The sequence below is a fragment of the Neofelis nebulosa genome, chromosome 1 (assembly GCF_028018385.1).
Source record: "Neofelis nebulosa isolate mNeoNeb1 chromosome 1, mNeoNeb1.pri, whole genome shotgun sequence".
In the NCBI taxonomy this organism is placed as follows: domain Eukaryota; kingdom Metazoa; phylum Chordata; class Mammalia; order Carnivora; family Felidae; genus Neofelis; species Neofelis nebulosa.
In genome coordinates, this window is record NC_080782.1 from 174076717 (window position 1) to 174101923 (window position 25207).

Here is a 25207-nt window from a genome sequence, read left to right on the forward strand (position 1 = left end):
CGACAGACGCCCAGCGGTAATTAGCTGAAGCACTTATTACAGGCTGTTTTCCTGTAGCTGAGGAATCGCAAGGTAGCTGATCCCAGGAGGGTCAAAGGTTTCAACCACCTAGGGAGAGGGATGCTTCCTAGTGGGGGTGGGGGAGCCGACTCTAAGTGGGCCTTCCCCAGGGTTCTTTGCGCTAAACTACCCAGGACCAAAGGAGGAGAGAGGTCCTAATGACCGTTATCACTTCCGTTATGGAAAGACCAAGAGGTAACAGAAAGTGCTGGGGGCCCTGTGCTAAAAAGCAGCACGCGCCCCCCCCCCCCCCGCCACGTGATCGCAAGGCCCCGCCCCTCGCTCACCACGGCAGTCCCTGAAGTCTGCGTGGCTGGGCGGGTGGTGCTTGCACAGGCGCTCCAGGACCTGCTTGTAGTGCATGAGCCGGTGCAGCGGGCGCAGGAGGAAGGTGTTGAGCGGCAGGTAGCACACCTTCTGCAGCTCGAAGTCTCTGCACAGGCTCTCCAGCCGCCGCGAGCTCCTGATGCCCGTCTCCAGCGCCTCCAAAGCTTCACTGTGCTTCCACAGGTGAGCCGCCAGTTGCTGGTGGGGGCGAGACACGAGCGCACACGCGTTCCACCGGGCCCGACTCTCAGAAGTGAACATCACCCTGGCCTTTCGTGGCTTCCTTTCATTCTACTTCGAGCTTTCCCATTCGCTATTGATTTCATTATTTCCGTTAGGCTCTCGGGATGAAGAAAAAACCTCTAGGGAAGCATCATTATGCGTTTTAATTGGCATAGGAGACGTATATGCCATATTTGAGGTGAGGCTGGCAAAACTGAGGGGAATTAATAGACAGGAGCTCCTTCAGGGGGCTGTGCTTTCCTTCTAAATGTCAGAAGAGCCCAGGGCCAATTCAATAGGTGTCATATAGTTACAGCTACGCATTTCTGTTAAACGCCTCCCTTCTGCTTCTCGGTAAGGAAGCATCTGCCATGAGCCACCTGCCCTGCTCCATTCCGGAGCGCTGGGTGAGAATTAGACACAGAGCCTACCCTATGGGGGTCTGACAAAGATACTTTACTTGACCATGTTTTCTGCAGGCTCCTGAGGCTTCTCCTTGACTGGTCTGGGAGCTTCCTTATGAAAAGCCAGTTTTAGCAAAAATCCCACTAAGCCTAACTGGAACCCCTGGCCCTTGACGTCTGGCCACCCTTGACATTGGGTTCCTCATCTCTTACCATCCCCAGGTGATGTGCGATCACCTTGCCTTCAGCAAAGAATCCTGTCTGGTTGGTTCAGCCAGAACCCGATTTATCCCCGATGTTTCCTCTTTGTACCTTCCCATCCTCTGACCCCCACCCCGCCCCTTGGCTAGAAGTCCCCGCTTGCCCACGCTGTATTCAGAGTTGAGCCCAGTCTCTCTCCCCCACAGCAGTGGACCCTACCCAGTCCCAATGGTCCTGAATAAAGTCTGCTTTACCATATTTAACACATGCTGTTGAATATTCCCTTCCTGTAATAGCTGGTGGTAGAGACTGACGAGGGTAAGAGGATAGAGGGTTTGAGAATAGAGCATTAAAGGAGGAATTATGTCCTTACGGGAGGTGGGGAATCGCAAGGTAAGGGTAGATTCCCTTACCTTACAGGCAAGGGTAACAAGATGGCACAAGAACATCCAGGACAAGAGAACAGCAGTTGTCCTCAAGACTTCCTTCCCGGGAGTGGGCTTGCCGTCCATGTGCTGACCACCCCACATCTACATTTCCACGCTCCCCAAAGGCTTCACAAAGAGTCTGAAACGCGGTGAGTCCAGGTGGAAACCCAATACCACCTGCCTCAAGTGGGGCCGCCCCATGATTCTGTAACCTGAGGATGGATGCCGCCACCAGCTGGTTATCCAGGACGGAAAAACCAGGAAAACATTCCGGATTCCATTTTTTTTTGAATCCTTCACCAAGTCCTTCTGATTCTACCTCCTAAAAACGTCAAGGCTGTTACCATCTTTCTCTGCACAGTCACTGCCCTCGTTCTGGCTTTGTGTTCCCCCCTCCCCCAACCTACTGTGGTGGTGTCTCCATCGGGACCTCTGCCTCCACGCCTCACCCCTCCACGCCTCCAGAGTCCTCAGCAGGGCACATGGGGCCCTTAGGATATAACCCTCCCCGCCTCCATGTGCTTCTTGCCACCTCACCCCAGGTGAGCAACCTGAACAACTTACACTTGACTGCCCGGCTCATGCCCAGAGCCTCTGCACGTGACACACCCCTTAGGAGCCCTGCCCGGCCTCAGCAACCCCCTCAACACCCACCCGCCTCCACCAGTTAGGGACTCCTCTACCTTCTGTACTTCTGCCGTATGTGTCCATCTCAGCCCTTGTCACGTGGTGTCCCCTGCTGGGTTTAGTGACTACTTTTATTTTGAAATACAGATTCATAGGAGCTTACACAGGAATGTACAGGGAGGTCCTGCACCCAGCCTCCCCCAGGGCTAACATCTCGTGTAACTATAGCACAGCATCAACACCAGGAAATTGACACTGGTATGATCCGGAGTTTACTTGGACTCTACCAGTTAAATGTGCCCCCGTGCGTGTGTGTACACGTGCAGCTCCAGGCCGTGTTACCACATGCGCTGTTCCCGAGTTGACCTTAAGAGTGCACATCGGTCGTGCTCCTGCATCCTCGGGGCCTGATACACACATAGGCACTCAGTAAATGTCTGCTGCCTGCATGCCTTAATGAGCAAATGAAGGGTGCCTGGTTGGCTCAGTTGGCAGCATGTGACCCTTGATCTTGGGGTTGTGAGCTGGAGCCCCGCGTTGGGAGTAGAGGTCACTTCAAACAAAACAAGAAAAAACAACCATGCATGCACCCAGCCAAGGCAGGAGTCTTGCAAGAACCTTGAGTGCCTGGAGAGGTGAGTTCATGGTCACTAGAGCACAGAGAAGCATGTGAAGGACATGGGGAAGGGCCTGGAAAGATCATCCAGGGCTAGAACACGAAGGCCTTTGTCAGGTTTGGGTTTGGACTGTATTCTACCCGCCAGAGAGACACAGGAGGGTCGTGAGCCTCGGCAGTCTGGCGGTACCATCCGGGCTGACTGGGAGGACGGCTCGCCAGGAGGCAGGGCAACACCAGGAAGCTGGTCGGGTCCTCCAGCAGACAGCCAGCTGAGAGCCAGAAGGAGGAGAGGGGGCAGGAGGTGGGCACCTGAGGAGACAGACGGGTCGAGTGAAGGTCCCAGCCTGGATGAAAGATGGATCTTTGGGTGGGTTTTGAAGTGCCTTTGTGCATCTGAGCAGATGTCTCCAGTTGGAAGTTTGCAGCATAAGCAAGAGATCCTAATTTGGGTATCTGACTTTCAGGCAGGGATTGGAGCCCCTGGCCCAGCTCCCTCGGTCATGGTCATGAGTGGAGGGTCTGGGAACCGCCCCAGTCTGGCTGAGCCCCTGCCAATGCAGGTAAAAACACAGGGGTCTGTGGGGGTAGGGGACAGGAAGGACACTGCAAGATGTAGATCACTGTAAGCATTTTGGACAAGAGTGGTATCCTGGGCTTCTACATCTCTCGAACCTTCTGCTGGCTCTCCTTCATACTTCATAAAAATTCTTTAAAACCAGCTATAACCACCACAAGAAAAAGCAACCCAAACAAATGCTAAAAACGGCAGCCAGTGGCTCTCTGAGCCTCTCCACCTATTTTTATTTTGCTTGCACGGAGCTCCATGCTATAAATATGCTCATGGCATCCGCACAGGAACTCAAATGCCAGCACAGCCGACGAAGCTGACTAACCACAAAAATGCCAACTCACCAGACTGAGGAGAAAGAGCTGCTCTGAGCGAAAATCAGGTATGTTCTAGGAGGTCTCAGGCGCTAGGTAAACAGAGAGGAGGGTGGGTACCACTGCCTGTCAGCTTTCCGTGGACGAGGCACAAAGGACAGCTGGTGATGCTGGGGACTGTCCCCAAGGGGGCAAGGAATGGGCTGGCAGGTCTCCAACTGCCGTCTCTGGAGGCCCATGGTGGAGTCCAAGCCTCCTTGAAGGGAGTCTGTGAAGGCAGGAGCCCTCCCTGGGCAGGATTATACAGCTGTCCCTTGAACAACCCTGGGATGAGGGGCACTGACTCCCCCACGCAATTAAAAATCAGCATTTAGGGGTGACTAGGTGGCTCAGTCGGTTGAACGTCTAACTTTGGCTCAGGTCATGGTCTCACGATTTGTGGGTTCGAGCCCCGCGTCGGGCTCTGTGCTGACAGCTCAGAGCCCAGAGCCTGCTTTGGATTCTGTGTATGTCTCTCTCTGCCCTTCCCCCACTCGTGCTCTGTCTCAAAAATAAATATAAATGTGAAAAAAAAATATTTTTTTAAAAAATCGGCATGTAACTTTTAACTCTCCCAAAACTGAACTATTAATAATAGCCTAATGTTGACTAGAAACCTTATGGTTAACATTGATTAACATGTAGTGGTATATGTAATATCACAGGGAAGACAAAATACATTCATGGTATCCTGTATTTATGGGAAACGTTCTACATGTAAGTGGACCCACGCAGTTCAAACCCATGTCATTCCAGAGTCAGCTGCCATCTCAGATGAAGGGAATACTGAGAGAAAAGAGGGAAAACCCAACTGGGCCAAAAAAACAGGCGGACATAGGAAAATAACTGGAAAGTCCAACAGTAACAAAAACATGTTACAAAAAAAAGAAAAAAAGAGTACTTTAACAAGTGTTAAAGAGTCTGATAAGGCTGCCTGCTGTGTGATTCCAACTATAGGACATTCTGGAAAAGACAAAACTATGCAGACAGGAAAGGGTCGGGGGTTGCCAGGGGGTGGGGGAGGGGAGGGATGAACAGGCAGAGCCTGGAGGAATTTTAGGCCAGTGACCCTGTCCTGTGTCATCCTGTCATGGCAGGTACATGACATTCTGCATTTGGCAGAACCCCACAGAATGTACCACTCCAAGAGTGATCCCTAACGGGAACTATGGATTTAGATAATAATAATGCTCATCAGTTGTAGCAAAGATCCCACACCCATGCAAGATGTTAGTACCAGGGCACTGTGTGTGTGTGTGTGTGTGTGTGTGTGTGTGTGTGTGTGTGTGTACGCACAAGTATGCACATAGGACATCTCTGTGGGCTTTCTGCTCAGTTTTTCTGTAAACCTAAAACTGCTTTAGAAAAGAAAATACACTAATAAAAAATACTATGGAAAGCACAAGGAGGTCTGTAACTGTTACATCTGAGTTTTGTGGATCAGCCTTACTTAAAGCATTAAAAACGCTGTGGCTGTAGAACATCTTAGATAATTCTTTGCATTTATTGCATGGGATTCTGCAATCCGGATAGCTTTCATGGCCTCTCTCTTGTCTTGCCCAGAGGGCGGTGTTGCTTTTTGAAGACTGTAAAAAAGTGTGCTCAAGGCCTGTTAAATAGTATCTTGATCTTTGTTAAGAGAAACAGGAAATCTCTGGAGTGGCTTTAGATCTTGTCTTTTCTGTGTACCACCCCCCGCTCCACCATCCCCTTGTCCTGCCTCATGAGATAGATCATTCTAAGGGGGAAAAATAAAGCCTTAAACAACTTAGTAAGATTCTTGGGAATTAATTCAAACTCCAACAGTAACTTTTATTGTACAAGCGTCTTATACATTGTGGGTGCTCAGCTAATCCTGGAGGGAGGGATGGGGGAGGTAGATGGATGGTTGGTTGGATGGGGGGAAATGGTGGCAGGAGCAACCTTCCTTCTTTAGGGGTTGCTCTGAGTTATTAGTAAAGGTATTAGAGAGGCTTTGTTGGGCCAGTTGAAATGTAGGAAGATCACTTTAAAATGTAAATAGAGAGGTATTTGTCTTCAAAAGGTAAACTGTGAATTAAAATATTCTATGTTAAAGGCATTAATAGATTAAGATGAAAATGTAAAAATGAAAATTTCACTGCTAAGAGATGGGGCAGATTTCAAAAACGAGGTAGAATATTGGTTCAATATGTCTGGTGGTATACTCTTACTCTTGTATCATTGCAGATATTGCTGGCTGGTTAGAAATATCTTTGCCTGGTACAGTGACTTCAAGTCATAGGATTGATTAGAATTCCTACCTGGGTCTAAATCCAATGTTTTCATCACACTTGCAAGAAGCCAAAACGAGTGATGAAAAGTGCAATGTTAAGTCGACCAAACCATGTTTTGTCTACATTGGTTTTTTTTTTTTAATTTTTTTTTAACTTTTTTTTTTTTTTTTTTTTTTTTTGAGACAGAGACAGAGACAGAGCATGAATGGGGGAGGGGCAGAGAGAGAGGGAGACACAGAATCGGAAGCAGGCTCCAGGCTCTGAGCCATCAGCCCAGAGCCCGACTCGGGGCTCGAACTCACGGACCGTGAGATCGTGACCTGAGCTGAAGTCGGCCGCTCAACCGACTGAGCCACCCAGGTGCCCCCATCGTTTTTTAAAATGAGTGCTGAATGATTTATTCAGATAATACCTATTGTTTTGATTACAGCACAGAGCTTTTAAGGAGGAAAAGTACTACAAGTACTTCCCCCAAAGGGGCTGCATTTTCCTTCCAAACACGATTGTCTGTGAGGACAGAGGAATTCACCCTGCGTTTACCTGTATTTAGTCAAATCAGGTCATGTGTGGTTATGCACTGGGATTGAAGCCCAGGCCTCTGGGAGGCCCAGCCTGTTTTCCCTAGGGAACTCATTCCACCGGAATCCCAAAGCAGCTCACCTTCATACCCTGAATGTTCTTCAGTAGGACATCTCCGATTCTTTGGTAATCCCCTCTGATGTGGGCATTTGAGCGGCCTTCCCTGAAAGCAAAGGCAAAGGGGTTGGAAACAAAAGCATTAGCAGTGGAAACATAACCGGAAAACATCTGGCCTCAGATCACAAAACAGCAAGCTTTATGGCTTCCTTTCCAATCCCCTATTATTTGCACCTCTCCCTTCTCCGGGCGTCACACAATGTTAGCGCCGGAAAGAGACTATGAAATCACCCCATTTCAAAGAATTCCCCTTGTACTTCGAAAGAGACAGGGAAGAACCATTGTGCTATCATTTTAATTTGGTGTCATTTCAAATTTTTTCCCCGTTCACGCTTGGGTGATTTGGGCGTCATTACAAGAGCTTGGAAATCACTAACAGACAAGGTTTCTGGTCCCAAGAGCCCTGAGCTTAAAGCAGACAAAGAGCTGCCTGGACAGCCCTGGGGAAAAGAAAAACATAACTGAGGAGGTACAGGAGCCCCATGTGTGGAGGTGGGAACAGGGGCAGAAGTGGGCAGGATGGGTGTCCCAGGTACAGAGAGGGGCAGGGAAGGGAGGTTCCAGACTCCCCCCAGCCAGAGATGCTGGGTGAAAGATGACAAAGATGTGGGCCCTTTCAGCAGAGTTTTGGGTCTACTGTATTCTCATTTCTTATGGCTCTGGGCTGTAGCCAATGTTGATAAGCTAAGAGCTTAAGCAGCAGAGAGGAAAGGAATATCAATAACGGTAGGTGGTTATTAAGCACGGTCCACTGTGCTGAGCACATTATAAGCACTAGTTCATTTACCCCTCATGACGGCCTTATGAGGCAGGTACCATCATCAGCACCATTAAACAGCTGAAGAAACCGAGGCACAAAGAAACCACGCGGCTTGCCTAATGTCAGCTATCGTGAGACCGTGGGCCTGAACTTGAGTCCAGGGGGTCCAGCCCACACCCCTCCAACCATGGCACCGGTGTGTATCTGTGAATTTACCCACTGATGGCTAATATCTTCAAACGAACTGTTCAGGAGAGCTAGAAGCTAACTTAAATGAGAGGGATGCATGAAAAAGAAAAAAGGTAAAAATCCGGGCATGGGGCTTCCAGTCAGAAGTGAGAGCCCCAGCTCGGGGCTTCCCGCAGGAGGCAGTGAAATGACACATTCCCCTGGTTCTAACTCAGCAGACACGTAGATTACATCACCAGGGAGACAGAGCACCCAGACCCACAGGGTAGTTAAAGCTGCTCCGGAATAAAGGGACAGACAACGTACTTATGCTCCCAGCCTGGGTCAGCTTCTGGGAGCTTTCTTTATTGTATTCCTTTCCCCTCCCCCCACACAGAATTCCCCAATCCTTCTGCTTCCTCTCAGCTGCCCAAACAAAGGGTGTTGGCAGATTGCCTTAATCACTGCTCCTCTTCCAATTGAGTCTGGATTCTGTCCTCCACTCCCTGAAGTGCTTCTGTGAAGGAATACCACCAACCTCCTAATTGCCTAAACCCTGCCCCTAGGCAGCTTCTCTGGGCCTGGGGGCCCCAAACTCCAGGCACTTGGCTCTCCAGCTTTGGGAGGCCTCTGGAGGTCAGTTCTCAGTCCTCGTGGCCACCTCCCCCTCTTCAGGCTACTCCTGAGAGGTCTGTGTTCTTTGGGAATGCATCTGTGCTTATGTGCTCTCTTCACTTCCTACTTCGTCCTGTATAATCCCTGGATTCCCCACGGGTTCTATGCATGATGCCAGATCTGTACCCAAATGCCCCTTGTCCAAATGACCCAGGGACTGTATTTCTTACACCCACCAGAGGGTTCTACATGAATGACCCTGCAAGTATCTCAAACTCAAGAGGTTCCAGAGTTAATTATCTTACTGCCCAAACTCAATCCCCTTCCTATGTTAACCCCCTTGATGATGTAACTGTTCTGCCCCCCGCTCAAACCGGGAACCTCAGGTATCCTCCCTTGTCTGTCTCTTCTATCCCCCACCCAGTGGATCAAATTCCTCCCAAAATGGGGTCACCGGAGAATGTTTAAGTGACAGACTTAAACCCAGGCTCTGCTTTAGAGACGGTGCTCAGTCTATTGCTAATCACCGCATATTATTCTGCCCTGTCAACCGCAGGGTGGAGGCATCTCCGGAATTTTAGCAAATGGTTATTAATCCAATCTCTATTGAGAAGTTTATTGTTTGGCCATTCTGTTGATCCTGATGTGTGCCTACTTTTAGTTGAGAGTTTACTGGTTGCTCTCTTCCTTATACACTTGGAGAAGGGAGCTCTGGCCTCAAACGGAAGCTTTCTGCTTTATAGAACCCCTCCTTCAAGCCTGCACCTTCACCATCACATGATGCTCTGGAAGGAGCTGGAAAGCTCCCCTTCCCTTTCCCCGCTGCTCACCCCCCCACTCCCGCTCCAACACCTGAACAAAATAAGCTACTGAGCCAGAATGTCCTGATTTTGACTAAATTAATTAATTTAGTCAAATTAATTTATTTAATTTAATTAATTTAATAAATTAATTAATGTCCACACATTAATAAGAGAAGGCAAGGCACAATTGAAACTCGATTTGTGGGTATGTAGATATGACCTGAAACTTATGTAAGTGATCCCAAAACTTTCAAATGGGCATACCATTTGACAAATGCAGTTAAGGAAGGTCTTTAGTTAGTTCAAAGGACATAATTTAGATATTTTAGCCAAAGTCCTCCGGATTGGATGGGCAAGGGGAGAACTGGGGGGGCTTTATTAATAACAAGCAATTTCCTCCTTCTCGCAGATAACGCCCAAGGGAAAATGAAGTGCTGGGAAGCGACATGGGGGTGGGGTGGAGCATGTAAGTGGAAGTCAGATTTTATTGACTGCACATCCTTCTTCCCACTGTTAAAAGAAAACGTACTGATGTTAAAGCCCCAAACTCAAGGGGACATTTTCCCGCATCAGCTGGCTAGCAGAGTCCTGTTTCTCTGTCTTTGGCATCTTTACTTTCATTTTAGAAATAGCACAGTGCCCTGTGCCCCGGGGAAGACAGTGATGTGGATAAATTCAAACAGGGCCAGCTCTAGGTGGTGTGGGGACAGAAGGCTGGGGCCCCAGAAGTCAATGCATCCGGTCCAGGCAGCGCTGCCCGCCTCCCAAGACCTCCCCCCTCAGTAGCACACATGGCCAGTCCCAACCCCTGTGTGGTTCCAGAACATAGCGCCAGTCCATGAGAATAGGGCAAACCAAAACTGCTGCTTCCTATAGAAATACTGTCATGTTTTTACTTCCTTTGCATGTTAATGCCACCAAATCCACAAGTTCAAAGCATTTGCTTTGTTATTCAGAACTAAAAGGTCATTTTATTATTAAGAACATGAAAAAAGTAATTATAATTCTTCCAGAACATCCTCTGGATGTTAACCTCACAAGAAAAGGGTCCTTGTTTAGAAGACAGGGCCACATAGTTGTTGTCCGTGTAATTACCGCGCGGCAACAAAGCTGAAAATTCTTTTGACAATTTCACTTTGGAAACCCATGTACTCAGAAGCTTCCCAGAAGCTAAATTCTGCCCCGCGCACCATGATTAATACACTCCCTGGAGCAACGACACGTTAGCTCAGCGCTGGGCCCAACACACCCCCCCACCCCCCACCATGAATCTCCCAAGTCTTCCTGCCCCTCGGTAGACACTTTACTCACGACTATGTGAGCTGGTCACTAACTCTGCAGCAGACAGACCACGAAGAGGAGGAAAAGGCTAGAAGGGCCAGTTCTCTGTGGGAGAGACCAGTAACGAGGCTGTCTCCAAGGGGCACAAGGAGCCCTTGCACCTGAGGGCTTTGACTCTGACTGTCGGGAAATACAACACTGAAAGTAGGTGCAGGTGGGCAAGGCCAATGGGAGAGATCACCACTCTGCTCCCCTCCTTCCCACGCCCAATCCCGGGTCAACATGAAATCTTCATGGAACCCTAGGACAGTCTACAGCGTGTCCATGGTCTCATGCATTGGTGATACAACCCCCAGCTATCCCACATGGTACTACGCACCCCAGGATGCCATCTCCCAACCGTGAGTGTTTTCTGGGGAGCGGGACATCAGGCCTGGCTTCAGTCGAGTGTCTGAGATTCTTTACCATGGAAAGCAGGTAGTGACTGACCCACTGGGCATTTCGAGTAGCCTAGTATTAATGCAAGCATGTTTACCACTCAGCCCTTCCCTTCTCCTCCCGACAAATGAAGCATCATCTCATTAGACTGAAACATAAAGCCAACTGCCGATTGGAGCTGGGGGGGCGGCCCTCCCACCTCACTCTGTGTCTGGGCGCTCCCTGACCCCGCAAGATGGACTGAACTTTTGTGAGCCTCATTCTCAGGCCTCATTTGCAAATCAGACATCACATCTTTGCTCTTACTAGTCCCTGTGGTTTCTAGGATCTTAAATGAAAACGGTCTGTGATCATATGTATTTGTGTATACGTGTAAGTAGAAAGATAATGTATAAATAAGTAAATGAATAAAGACATGTCTTCCATGAACGTGTGGGTGAGGGACGGTGGCTGGGTTCAACGCAAACAATTTAGCCAGAGTAATACATTGTATTTATATCATATACCTAATATTTAGATATTTATCTTTTTTCTATTCATTATGTTTATATGTTATATATACTACACACATCTAACATATATATTAGCCACAGGTAATCTATGTTGATTTCAATATTCTTTGATGGATTCCAATATCCTTTGAGATCCCTGGAGAAGAAAATCCGATTCATTTGAATTTTAATTCACATCCCCAGAAAGACGTTCGGGCCGGAGGCATCCTCACTAGGCACATGGTGCTTGAGTGTTTCCCTTTGGTAGCTACAGATAAGGGATTCACTCTCTGAGCGGTACCTGCAGCTGGGAGATGCCTCCCGTTCTTGGTGACATCATGCCCGTCAGTTACAATGCTAGGATGCTTACATCAGCTTTTCTTCTGGGTTTAAGGCCAGGTCCCGTTTAATAAGAGGAGCACAAGTCACAGCCCCACTCACAGGCAGGCTTGATAGCACCCAGATGAGACCTGAAGTGGTCACCTGGGTTCAGTCCTGTTCATGAGCCACACATGAAAATGCAGGGGAACAGAAAAGCCATTTAAAACTCATCAGCGGCCTAGAGAATGTTCGCTCTCAAGTGCTTTCCAGCAGAAACCCGCCTGCGGTTCAGGTGATTGGAAAAACTGTTTTCCTTTTTCTAGGAAAGCAGCTTGGTCTCAAAGCACAGTGGGCTGTCCAGTCAGGAACAAGGCAGATAATTCAGGGAAAACTAGCTCCCACATGTGACTGAGAACATGTCATGCTACTCATGGGTTAACAGGAAACAGTCACCAACAACATTGTCCCTGGAACCCTGGGTGGACAGTGGAAAGCCAGCTGGGGCAGAATATAATGAATTCAGTGTCCTTGTAGTGTCTTTCTTGGCTTTGAATCAAACATAAAATTTTAAACTTAAATTTATATAAATAAGTGTGTAAGTGACCCCCCCCCTCGCATGGTATACAGGTATACCCCATAAATTCTTTTCCATTGTTCATGCTAATTTTTCAAAACTTTCCTCCATTGCTTATGCTTCCAGGCTGTTTTCTAGGTAGACCACACTGCCTTATCTCCAATGAGTTTCACTGCTGTTTACCTTGACAGCAATGGTTTTAAACACTTTTTGCATGGTCTTATTTTTTTAAACCAATGAAAATCGTCAAACTAAAGCTGTGACACACAAGAAGTAGCCTGATTTTGCTGAAGGGTCAGGGGGCGGCACTCAGAGAACCACCCCGAGTCTTGCCTTTTGACAACGATCTCGAAGATTCTGAATTCCAGGGAAGTGGATGGAGAGGAACGTCAGGTGCTGTGACACTCACGCATGACTGGAAAGGAAGGCTGCATTCTCCTATCTTCCACTCCAGAGTCCTTTCCCCTTTAAAGCCTCTAAAACTGCCACCCAGTATAGTATCCACATATGGCTGCTTACATCTTAACTCCTCTTAAAATGAACTTTTAAAATTCAATTCCTCACCCATACGAGCCCTATGTGAAGTGCTCACCAGCCACATGCGGCCAGTGGCTATTACTGAACAACGCAGACACAGAGTATTTCCATCACTGCCGAAAGTGCTACTTGACAGCATCGTTCTAGATAGAAAGAGAACACGTTTACAGCTACCTCCCTGCCCCCAGGTTCATGGGCTCCAGGGAAAGCAAGAAATGTGGTGTAGTCCTACCTGGTTTTATACCAACCAACTTTCAGAGCTCATTTTCCATGGGGGGTGGGGTGGAAGATGGGCAGAAGGCAACAAGATTGTTTTGTCAAATGAGACAATTTTTTTTTTCAACGTTTTTTATTTATTTTTGGGACAGAGAGAGACAGAGCATGAACGGGGGAGGGGCAGAGAGAGAGGGAGACACAGAATCGGAAACAGGCTCCAGGCTCCGAGCCATCAGCCCAGAGCCCGACGCGGGGCTCGAACTCACGGACCGTGAGATCGTGACCTGGCCGAAGTCGGACGCTCAACCGACTGTGCCACCCAGGCGCCCCTCAAATGAGACAATTTAACAGACAGTGTTTTGTAAGATGTTGTAGAAATGCAAGGTGCTTTCTTTTTTTTATTATTTAATTAAAAAAAAATTTTTTTAATGTTTATTTGTTTCTGAGACAGAGAGACACAGAGCATGAGAGGGGGAGGGGCAGAGAGAGAGGGAGACACAGAACCCGAAGCAGGGCTCCAGGCCACGAGCTGTCAGCAGAGAGCCCGACACAGGGCTTGAACTCACAAACCGTGAGATCATGACCTGAGCCGAAGTCGGTCGCTCAACCGACTGAGCCACCCAGGTGCCCCACAAGGTGCTTTCTCATAGCAATGTGGCCAGTCTTAAAGCTATCATTTTTAACACCTCTAGAATACGGACAGGGATTTCTGTTCTGAGAAAAGGGTCAGAGGCCCCCTGATCTCTTGGCGTGGCCTAAGTAGGAAAGAGAGCAGGCGCTCTTAAGTACCCCTCCCCCACAAGGATACCCCTTTCAAATCTTATCCGGCTGGTCTGGCTGCCTCCTTGACACAGAACAGAGCGAAGGATGAAACCAGAATACAAGCTCTAGGAGAGTGATAACTGTGTCGTGTTTTGTTCACTGAACATTGAGGAGAATGACTGATTTATAATAGGGACGCAATAAATATTTGTCCAAGTCTGTGGACACGGGGATTCACACACACACAGCTCAAGGTTCTGAAGTAGAGAGATGGCCCTGCCACCAGAGCCCCAAATGTGTGACTTGGAAGGAAAAGAGTGTGTCACATCTTTACCCCATCACGTGTGCACGTGTGTGTGTGTTTGTGTGTGTGTGCGTGTGTGTGTGCATGTGTGTGGCCAGGAACAGCCTGAACAGCATGAGCAGCACAGGGGGGCAGGCAGGGGCTATTTCAGATCATGCCTGGGGCTGGGGTTTCCCGGGGGCCAGAAGCTGTTCTCAGGTTAGTTACAAGTGAACAGCAACGAACCAGCTTCTTTGTGGAGTTCTTCCCCTCTAAACGTTACGCCTCAAGCCTCTGGTGCTAAAGGCATAGTGACAGCAGACCAGCTGGTTTCAAAATCCAGTCGTGCCCTTAACCAGCTGTGTGACATCTGCCAAGCAACTTACCCTCTCTGTGCCTCATTTCCTCACCTGTGAGGTAAGGAGATAACAACAGTATCTACCTAATGATGTGCTTGTAAATATTAAAAGACATGATACACAAGCAGCATTTAACAGTGTCTGGAACACAGGGAATGTTCAGTTCACGTTAGCCAAAACTCTCACCAACAAAATCGGCAAGCAACCTCTATTCTTTTTTTTCAGTCAAAGAGATAAAATAAAGTCCTCCTGACGGTAACATACAGAAGGAGGCTTGTCTCAGATTGTAATGGTCTTAACATCTCTGTTGACCTAAACCAGAGCAAAAGAGATACCACAGATGATGCTCTCTGCTCTAGGGTCCCATAGCCGTGTACCCACCTTGTGTCCGATTCAGCCAGAGCCAAAAACACCACCGCTCAAGATTTCCCAGCCACCACGGGGAGTAGTGGAGTAGTGAAATACGGGTCCTCCAAAGTTCCTAGCACGTCACATATATGTGTTAATGAGCAAGCAAATAGAAAAGCTTCCCTAAGACCCAAACAGGAAAGGAGGCAGTTAGCAGTTTATACTTGTTGAAGAGAACAATGCCCGACAGCCCATGTGGTTTGAGAAAAGGTAGCCTGTGGAGGAAGGTCTACTCTCCTTCCTCCTTTTGTTCCCTCAGTAAATAGTCGGCACATTTGGTGCGAAACTAAGGCCCCTGAGAAATTCCACAGGGAGGGGGCAGAAGGCCCCGTCAGCAAATCCAAGGACAAGGTTAAGAGGCGGTTGAGTAAGATATGGAGGGCAGGACCTGGAGGCCATGCTGCCTGGGTTCAAGTCCAGCGTTAACTCTCCCACCTGGGCAGGCTGTCCATCCACCCTATTGACCGAGGCTGAGTCCCCTCATCCGAACCTGCCTCTTTGCACCGTGCGGACGGAACAAAGTGTGTAAGGGCTTGGAAGGAGCCTTGCTGTTGTTTCTGTTGCAATCCCTTGGGAGCGGACAGAGAGGCTCCGAGGATATGCTGCGACACAGCTAAATTCCACAGGAGTCACCTCGGATATTACCATCTCAGTGGTGGCCACTTCACCATTAGTCTCTTAGTGGATTAGAAAAAAATCTGAATCCATTTTCTCAGATTTGAGCCCTACAGGTGATATTCCTGTAGACAAAGCCATCACAGGGCCAGTGTTGGCCAGATGCCATGTACTTCCTGCCCCTTTTGAGAGAACAGCACAGGAGGGTGTCCGGAGCAGAAGGACCTCTCGGTGAGCACAGCTGACATCCCAAAGCCAGGAGCAGAAAGAAAGGATGCAAGGGTTGGGGGCACAGGTGCTGGCTGGGGCTCTGCCGGGTTCCTGCTGTGTGGCCCAGGGCAAGGCACACTCTCCTTTTCTCCTGTGACGAATGAGGAATCTGGGGCACCTGGGTGGCTCAGCTGGGTAAGTGACTGACTCTCAATTTCAGCTCAGGTGGTAATCTCATGGTTTGTGAGATCAAGTCCCACGTCAGGCTCTGTGCAGACGGTGCAGAGCCTGCTTAGGATTCTCTCTCCCTCTCTCTCTCTGCCCTGCCCCCCTGCCCAGACACTCTCTAAATAAATAAATAAACATTAAAGAAAGAGAGAGAGAATGAGGAATCCACGGCAGATGCACTCTCAGCCACTTTCCAGGTGTAAAGCCTTGTGCCTCAACAACACAGCTGCAAAGCCACAAGCTGAAGATCAGATCAGACCCAAGTTCAAGTTGTACCTCTGTCACTTATGGGTTGTATGTCGGGGGTCTCACCTCTCTGGGCCTTATGTTCCCAATCATACAATGGGAATGACACCTACACCTAGGGAAGTGTTTTTCAACAAGGATCAACAAGTTTTAATAAAGGGCCAGATAGTAAATACCGTAGGCTTTTCAGGCCACACGGTCTGTGTCATGAGTATTCACCTGTGAAAGGCAGCCATAGACAATGGGTAAAAAAAAAACCCAAAAACACGTGTGGCTATGTTCCAAAAAAAATTTATTAGCAGGAACAGGTAGCAGGCCAGATCTGGCCAAGGGTTGGTCAACCTGGTTTTGAAGATCAAATGGGAAAATCCTGGTGGTCATTTTAATTTTTATCAATAACACCAACTTTACAACAGTACCAGGTGTCTCAAGAGTCTGCACACAGTAAATGCGCATTAACGGTACTTGATTATTAATATTAATGCCACGACTCTGCACGTGAATCAGACTTTGTAAAAGCACTGTCCATCCACATTTGCCAGACCCCCTTCTGCTTTACAAAAGATCAATCCTTGACCCTTGGAGACATGACATAAATGAACTTATTACTCTTCGAGATTTACCATGAACCAAACCAAGGCATTTTCACGCATTTGTTTTATAGATATTTTCAGCAACTTGTGTCCAAGGGCCTGTGTTTCTTATAGTAATGTGTACTATTCCTTCTTCATTTTTAGACCAATATTGTCCAAAAGATCTTTTTCTGTGATGACGAAGACGTGTTTTATATCTGCCATCCAATATGATAGCCACTAGCCACATGTGGCTAATGAGCCTTGAAATGTGGCCAGTGTTACTGAGAAAATGAATCTTTAATTTAATAGATTATTCAAATCTGTTTATTTATTTTGAGAGAGAGAGAGAGTGTGTGTTTGAGCGAGCAGGGCAGGGGGCAGTGAGAGAGGGAGAGACTCCCAAGCAGGCTCCATGCTGTCAGCACAGAGCCCAATGCGGGGCTCAAACTCACTGTGAGACCACAACCTGAGCCAAAATCAAGACTCGGAGGGACACTTAACCAACTGACCCACCCAGGAACCCCTTGATTATTTTAAATTGAGATTGCTGTCAGTGGCTAGTAGCTGCCATATTGGACAGTGCAGCTTTATAGGTCTTTATCCTTTTCTTACATTGTTTTCCATTTGTAAACCATCTCAAAGTCATTGCAGAAGATGAGGCACAAAAGGATTTGAAACCACAATAAAAATGAGCCTTAACCAGTTATGAAGCAGTTGACAAGCAAACAATCAGGCATTCAACCAAGCCAACACCATTCCCGAGCTCCAGTCTAGACTAAGTGGCACAGAAACGACTGGCCAAGCGCTAAGGCAGGTGTGTGAGGAACTGAGATGCCAGGTGGACTGTGCTGGAGTAAAGCCTCTCAGGATTCCTGACACAGGGTTGTAACCTAGACTTCCTGCTCACAACCAAACTCATCGCTGCAGGGACCCTGGGAGGCAGTGGGATACGTCACACAAGAATGTTCCACAAGAAAAGGCATGGCAGCTGATTTTGCTCTAGAAGAAGGAAAACAGTTTTCACGGACTCTAGTAAATGTCCTACGGTGAAGACAGGAGACCTCCCCACGGGACTGGTCTGGTAAGGATTAGGCAATTGTGAACAACGCTTGGGGGACAGTCATTATTACTCCATAAGATAACTGCAGGCGTGGTCTGCAGTGAGCCTTATCTTGGGAAATAACATAGAAATCAGATCCCTTCCTTATGTACACGTGGGAAACAGACTACAGATGTCTACTTCGGGTGGGGGTTGGTGTGGAGGAGCCGACGCGCACAGAGGACAGGAGGGCAGATGTGGATGTGTGTGTGCGCACCCACGTGGAACGTGTGCTCATGCCAGGTTCGAAGGCCTGCATCCACCACAAGGGGAGAGGACGCTGGGAGAAATTGCCTGTCGTTGAGGTACGTTTCTGGGGAGTGGAGGGAGGTGCAGTGTCCCCACCCGCCCTGCGTACAGGACGCACTCAGGTGTGTGATGAGCTCAGGACACAGGCTGTCCAACCTCAGGGCTCCTTTCTAGCATTTCCCAACACGGTCCCAAATTCAAACCAGGCCAGAGAAGCAAGGAGCTTAACCACCGCAGGCCTCCACGTCAGGGGAAAACCACGGCATCCGGCTGATTGGCATGATCGCCAACTGCATCCCCTTCTGGGTCACTTAAAAAGGTAATGAGTCTGTTTTCACCTCCCATGGCTTCAGTCGGGAGCCCCATCGACCTCACGGAGCAGCTGGGTGATATGGGGAAACAATAATGGGAAATGAAAGAGGCTCCAAGAATGAGGAACATGGTAGAAAGTGGAATGTGTGCACCGTGCGGTCTGTATTCCCAGGAAAAGGCACCTCGAAAAGGCACCGCTCGAGCATGAGTGGGGGAGGAGCAGAGAGAGAGGGAGACACAGAATCCGAAGCAGCTCCAGGCTCTGAGCGGTCAGCACAGAGCCCGACGCGGGGCTCGAACTCACAAGCCGTGAGATCAAGACGGGCTGAAGTCGGCTGCTCAACCGACTTGAGCCACCCAGGCGCCCCCATCCCCACATTTCATCTTGCCCAACTCTGGACAGCCGAACACTAGCTGTTTCCTCAACCCCAGGCGTTGGCAACCTCCGTTTTATTTTCTGTCTCTCTGAATCTGATTGCTCTAAGTAGCTCATGAGTGGAATTGTACACTGTTTGTTCTGGTTTTTATTTCATTTAGCATGTCTTTAAGGTGCATCTGTGTCGTAGCATGTATCAGCATATCCTTCCTTTTTAAAGTTTATTTAGTGTGAGGGAGAGAGAGAGAGAAAGTGCAGGGGAGTGAGAAGATCCCAAGCAGGCTCCGTGCTGTCAGTTTGGAGCCCGGCACGGGGCTTGAACTCACAAACCTCAAGATCATGACCTGAGCCGAAACGAAGAGTCAGATGCTTACCTGACTAAACCACTCAGGCGCCCCTAGCATCCCCTTCTTTTTAAGGATATTATTCCATTGTACGATGTACCACATTTTGTTTATCCATTAATGATTCACGCATCAGAGGGCACGGGGTTCCTTCCAAACCAAACCTTTTGGCTCCCGTGAATAATGATGCTATGAGCGTGGGTGTAGAAGTATCTGTCTGGGCCTGTTTCTCTCAATTCTTCTGAACATACAGCTAGGATTGGACACTATTGGGTGCCATGGTAAATCTAGATTTAATTTTTTGAGGAATTCCTAGGATTTTCTTTTAAGGATGACCAGCTTCAAAGAGTGGGTAGGATGAAAAGATTTATTACTCATTTTTTTGTTTTAGGATTGCTCACCGTGAAGCTACTATGAAGATGTGCACTCCGGGGGAGGGCTGCAAATCATTGTCTCGCCCACACGGTCACCCCCCACTCCTCTTCAGCCCCTGGAGCATCCTGGCAGGACAACACTGCTCCACGGGTGAAATCCCTGATCACAGTCCTCCTGAGAGAGGAGCTTCCTTTCTGCTCCGGACAGACACCCTCCTGTCTCTCAACCCCCTAGGGTCCGAGCCTGCTCCTGCCCCCACACCCCAGGGACCCTGCCTCAATCTTCTCTGCACGTCGTCCCGCCACTCTTCAGACGTGCTCTCCTCGGGGACGCTCCACCCCTGCTCACCCCTCGTGGCTTCTTCCATTTCCTCTGCTGGTTCTTGCTCTGCCGTGAGCTACACGTTTATGGAAAGTTGACAATAAGGTGTATTTGGCACGATTCTGTCCCTGGCTCTCCTCTGCCTCACTGTTGTTTCTTGCAGGACAGGATTCTTCTTGTGGGTAACTCCCATATCTACGTCACTGCACCGGATTTCTTTCCCAAGCCTGAGACCTGCGTTTCCAACTGCCGGGAGGACTTCATTACTGACCCCTCAAAGCTGATGTGACCCAGAGCAAACTCAGCTTCCTTCTGTTATATTTGCTTCTTCCTTTCTTCTTTCGGCTTCCTAATTTTGTGAGCATCCTCCCAGGTAACCAGGATCAAAGTTCTCAGGGCTTCCCCCTGGACTTTTCCTTGGTCCCGTGGGCCTGACTTGTCTGCTCGGCGACATCTCAACCTCCGGTCTCCCCACCCCTCCCAGCTAGACTTCTGCACCCCTTCCAAGTGAATCTGCTGCCAAGCTTCTAATAAATGCAGCAGACCCTTCTTGAGAACTGTGTGTGCCCACAGCTGATCCCACATGCCTCTCTGCAGGCCTCTTGCCCAGACCCCAGCTCCCTGCAGGCTGATGTTGCACGGGGCACAGCCTACCGAGGAGCATCGTGCTAGAGAATCCAGGTCTGGGGAACGAGTTGGCTGGTGTTCACTCTGCCTTCCAGGCCTTTCGGGGCTGGAATTTGGGACACAGCTCCGAAAGCCAAAGGTTGTAAGAGGCTTTCTCTGAGTGCATTTGAACAGCTGGGCAAAATATCCTGGCTTTCAAAAAGAAAGGCATTCTTCCTGTTTTCAGAAGTCACCAAACCTGTTTCCCGGTTTTTGAAGAAACAGGGTCACCTGGGCTTTGGCCAGGCTGAAACAGCCCATCCCTTCATCAGGTGGGTTTACTCAGGAGGACGCAACATTTGGATGTGGGCAGGTGTGTTTACTGAGCAGGGGTTCAAGCCTCCTCATTCAGGGAAATTCCTGGTAACTTTTCTGCCTTAAGACTTCCCACTGCTGATCGAAGCATAGCACTGCCTCATGTAAAACCATGGTGGCCGTGTCCTTTAAGTACCAAATTTGGGGGAGTTTTAGGTGCATAGTAAACTTTAGATTTCTTTCCATTAACAGTAGTAATTTAAAGAGTATCACCAAATAAAGCCTGGAGTTTAGTTGATGGTAACTTAGCCACGTTAGTTTCCTAGCTGACAGACGTGCCCAGCGATGGAAGAAGCTGACGTGAGGGCAGAAACCCTACTGTCGTGGCAACTTTTTTCTAAATCTAAAGTTATTTCAAAATAAACAATATAAAGAAAGATCAGCTCCTCTCCCGCCTTCTGCAAATGGGACAGAAGGCTAAGCCCTTCACAAATACTGTCTCATTTCGTCCATGTAACAGGCCTATGAGGTACACATACTACAGATGACACAGTGTAGCTCCACAAGGGCCAGAGGCAGCCAGAGATGTCTGGTGGGGGTGTGGCCGGGAGCGTGGACACAGCCAGAGCGCAGCCATCCCCCTCGGCACGGGCCAGCCGGGTTTCCCATACCCCAGACTGAATAGACACATACACGCATCCACATCTACTTCCATCTGGCCTGGTGGTCCAGAACTCGGTGTGAACTCCTTTCTTCACGAACCTCCCTGCGTTCCATTCTTTTCCTTAAATATATTCACTCACACAGGCTGCCTATGCCGTGCAGGCACCAATGGCCCAGACGTCCTTCAAGGCAGAACTGGCCAGTGATGCCCCATGCCCACACTGGACATGGCCCACTCATCCATGACAGGGCCTGGCCCTCCTTTTCCATGCCTTTCTGTTCCGGAGACCACAAGCCCCCAGCGGGCAAAGCCTTATACTTGAGCTAGCTCGCTCGCTCCCCCACCCACCTGTGCATGCATTCACTGCTTGTAGAAGAAACAAGAGTTATAGCCAAAATGCAACTCAGAGAATCATAGAATCTTAGGTTTGTCACAGGAGCTCCGTATCAGTTGTTCCGGAAAAGGTATTCATCACAGTCATCTCAAGAAGCACTTTAGAAATACACACGTCTGGGACTCCTCCCAGTGTTCTGATTCAGGAGGGCTGGATGGGGCCTGGCAATCTGTATTTTTTCAAAACTCCCCCATCCCCAATCCCAGGTGACCGTGTTGCAGTGCCAGGTTTGGGGTTTCACCCAACAGATAAATGCCTTCTAGAAATAGTCCACCTCTGCTCAAGAAACCCCAAGGTGGAGGAACTCATTACCTCCTAAGGCAGCCTCTCATCGCCAAGTGTTAGTGCTAGGGAATCCTCTATATTTAGACACAATGTGCCTCTTTGGAAATTCACTGTTTAGATTCTGTTCTCTGATACAACTAAGAAGACACTTACTCCCTTTTCACATGACCAGACTAAACAGAGCCATCAGATTTTCTAGAATCTTCTCTCTCCTAGGACAAATGCCCATAGTTTCAACAACTTTTTTTTTTTTTTTTAATGGAATGCATTCTCTATTCCATTTCAAAAGTGAAACTCAGAATTGCGCCTAGTGTTCTGAAGGAGCCCTGAGCATTTTTGGTGCTCTGGTCGCTTTCGTGAGGCAGTCTAGGACAAGCATTCTCGACCCTGGCTACACACGGGAATCATCAGGGAAGTTTTAGGTCCAACCTCTCAGAAATTCTGATATGACTGGTCTGGGGTTCTGCCTGGCTATCAAGATTTTGTAAAGGTTCCAGGTGATTCTGCTGAGCAGCTGATGTTGAGAGCTACAGATACAGACGCGGGGTCCTCTCTGTGTTATTCTGTTGACTCACACACTTATTCACTCAGCCTTTTTGCCTTGAATCCCTGCCAATTCCTCATCATGCACTTGAGGAAGTGACTAGTTGAACTTAGCAGACTTTTACATTTATTCCTGATAAATGTCATCAATTTGATTTGGATCCATTGTTGCAAGGTCAAGTCATGTCCTTGAGCTTCATACTGACTGCTCTCTTTCTAGCTTTGAGTCTTTTACATGCTTCTGGTATCGTCATGTAAAACATGGATAAAATTACAGATCTTTGAAAGATCTCCTGAAAATCCTCTGGGAAATAAATGACAGCAGCTGCTTTTTAGGCAAGTGGATATTCTTTCACAGTGAAGGACCAGATGCAAAAGATTTATGGTCACAGATAATAAAGAGTGTGGCGTTTATTCCTAGTATGAAATGTTCCCTACAGCTCCCTGAAGCTCTCTCTGGTGGCAGGGGCCAGCTGAAGCCACCATGCTGAGCTGCCAGGGTACAGCTGATGACATTTCCTGTGTGTGGCCTCCCCAACATTATTTAGGTCACCTGCCACATGGACCAGAGCTGCCACAGTGACATCTGCTCAAGACGCCCCAGCCTACGGGAAGATTTAAGACTGCATTCGCACACATCTCACTGGCCAGACAACAAACTGTGAGTGGATTTCTCCAGAGTTGTAAGTTCTCTGACTCCATTACGAAAGCATCGTCTCACTTTGTAGGAATGATGAGGCAACAGAACATGGCAGAATGCAACCGAGCGTTTCCAGGTAGACTTTGGGAGGTAAAATAAGAAGTTAGATCCTGTGGAATCTTTTTTAATTTTGAAAAGTGGCATTTCTCTTACATTCACAGTCCCAACCTACAGTGTGGCCCTAAAGTGGGGTTTCCAACCTTTCTCCATTTTCTTTTTTTTTTTTAAATTTTTTTTTTTTTAACGTTTATTTATTTTTGAGACAGACAGAGACAGAGCATGAATGGGGGAGGGGCAGAGAGAGAGGGAGACACAGAATCGGAAACAGGCTCCAGGCTCTGAGCCATCTGCCCAGAGCCTGACGCGGGGCTCGAACTCACGGACCGCGAGATCATGACCTGAGCCGAAGTCGGACGCTTAACCGACTGAGCCACCCAGGTGCCCCCTTTCTCCATTTTCAATGAGGCGGTTTCTCAACCCTGGCTCTGCTCTCCTCCCTGGGGCATCTTGGCAATGCCTCCCACCTCCTTCTCATGCAGGGCGAGAACGGCATGTGAATCATCCTAAAGCACACACATGAAGTCGGACACCAGAGCACGTTCATGTCACTACGCAGAAGAGCAGCCCCGTGAACCTGTTCAACGGACACTTGCATCCCACTGTCTGGATCACCTGGGGCAAGAGCAGCTCATCGGCAGCTCCTTTAGGCCCCTGAGCCGTTAAATGCCCCGAGACCGCCTTAAAGTAAATTCCCACCTCCAGTGAGGATACAGTATACAATGGCTCCCACCTCTGCCTAAAACACAGAAAGTTTTTGCTATTTTCTCCTGGAGTTTTTCAAATGTATGTTTAGTAGAAGGTCAACTCCCTAAGAGTCTGCATAGAATGGTCTTAAAACAACAACAACAACAACCCTAATAATTTTCTGGAAAGGTTCTAATTTTACAGAAGGGTACACTGGATTTTGCATCCTATGGCACATGAGGTGTTTCCTGATTTCTTGCACCAGGTTAATGTTTTATTCAGTATTAAACGGACTTAATATTATTTTGAACCAATCTGTTCACGGACATTTAGATCATTTACAATCTTTCAATTCTAACATGGCTATCTCTGTTGTACATCATTTCACATTATAAATGTATCCTTAAGGTACATTCCTAGATGCGGGATTCAAGGACAAGTGTGTGCGTGGTATGTAGGGTTCTACATTTTTCCAAGCACTTCCTCAACATAGTGTAACAGAATACTGAAAACTGCATGAGAGGTACAGATACTTCACAGATGACTATAAAGCAAGAGCCAGTGACTACCGTCAACTCCCCCTGGGAATCCCTCAGTACGCCTGTTCTTTAGAACCCTCGTTGGCTTTCCAGAAGTACCTACTATCTTTATTTTGTGATATTCACTGAATTATAAGAAAACATGCATTTTGAAGAATTATAAACCAAAGGGGGGGGGGAATCCAGGATGAGATCTAAATATACATAGAATTTAACTGGGAAATTTTTTTCTTTTTAGTTTATTTATTTGAGAGAGAGAGAGAGAGAGAGAGAGAGCGAGCACGCACACAAGCAGGGGAGGGGCAGAGAGAGACACAGAATCTGAAGCAGTCTTCAGGCTCTGAGCTGTCAGTGCAGAGCCTGATACAGGGGCTTGAACTCACAAACGGTGAGATCATGACCTGAGCTGAAGTCAGATGCTTAGCCACCCAGGTGCTCCTAACCGGGAAATCATCTTAAGGTTGGCTTATCTCAAGCCAGTTTCTTGCCTTTATCTTTGGCTGTGACAGCTGTTTAGAAGGCATGACACAAAAATAACATTAGGGAGTCGGAGAAAGAGGAGGGTGTGGGGACAAAATGTAATATTTTTTATTTATTTGAAAAAAATTGTTTTAATCCTTATTTATTTTGGAGACAGAACGAGAGAGACAGAGCATGAGCCAAGGAGGGGCAGAGAGAGATAGAGACACAG

The 25207-nt window shown here is 48.2% G+C and overlaps 1 protein-coding gene and 2 long non-coding RNA genes across 10 annotated transcripts in view; 2 read left to right on the forward strand and 1 right to left on the reverse strand.

Annotated features, from left to right (window-relative positions):
• The window catches only part of FARP1 (FERM, ARH/RhoGEF and pleckstrin domain protein 1), a 294480-nt gene that overhangs the window by 16353 nt on the left and 252920 nt on the right, over nt 1–25207 (reverse strand). For all 4 annotated transcript variants that reach the window (XM_058681516.1, XM_058681505.1, XM_058681520.1 and 1 more), the window contains exons 17-18: nt 6725–6806; nt 348–585 (exon numbers count right to left, since the gene is read on the reverse strand). In XM_058681516.1, the coding sequence (XP_058537499.1) occupies nt 348–585; nt 6725–6806 (320 nt within the window). The remainder of the gene's footprint in view (nt 1–347; nt 586–6724; nt 6807–25207) is intronic.
• On the forward strand, nt 582–1990 carry LOC131483427 (uncharacterized). The gene is made up of 2 exons (XR_009247667.1): nt 582–808; nt 1089–1990. It is a non-coding gene; the product is annotated as an uncharacterized LOC131483427 (long non-coding RNA).
• On the forward strand, nt 3168–24287 carry LOC131483414 (uncharacterized). 5 transcript variants are annotated; one of them, XR_009247655.1, is made up of 6 exons: nt 3168–3255; nt 3353–3448; nt 3744–3838; nt 17293–18317; nt 19422–23194; nt 23773–24287. It is a non-coding gene; the product is annotated as an uncharacterized LOC131483414 (long non-coding RNA). The 5 variants fall into 5 exon arrangements; XR_009247664.1 differs by having other exon boundaries at nt 17578–18317; XR_009247658.1 differs by lacking the exon at nt 17293–18317.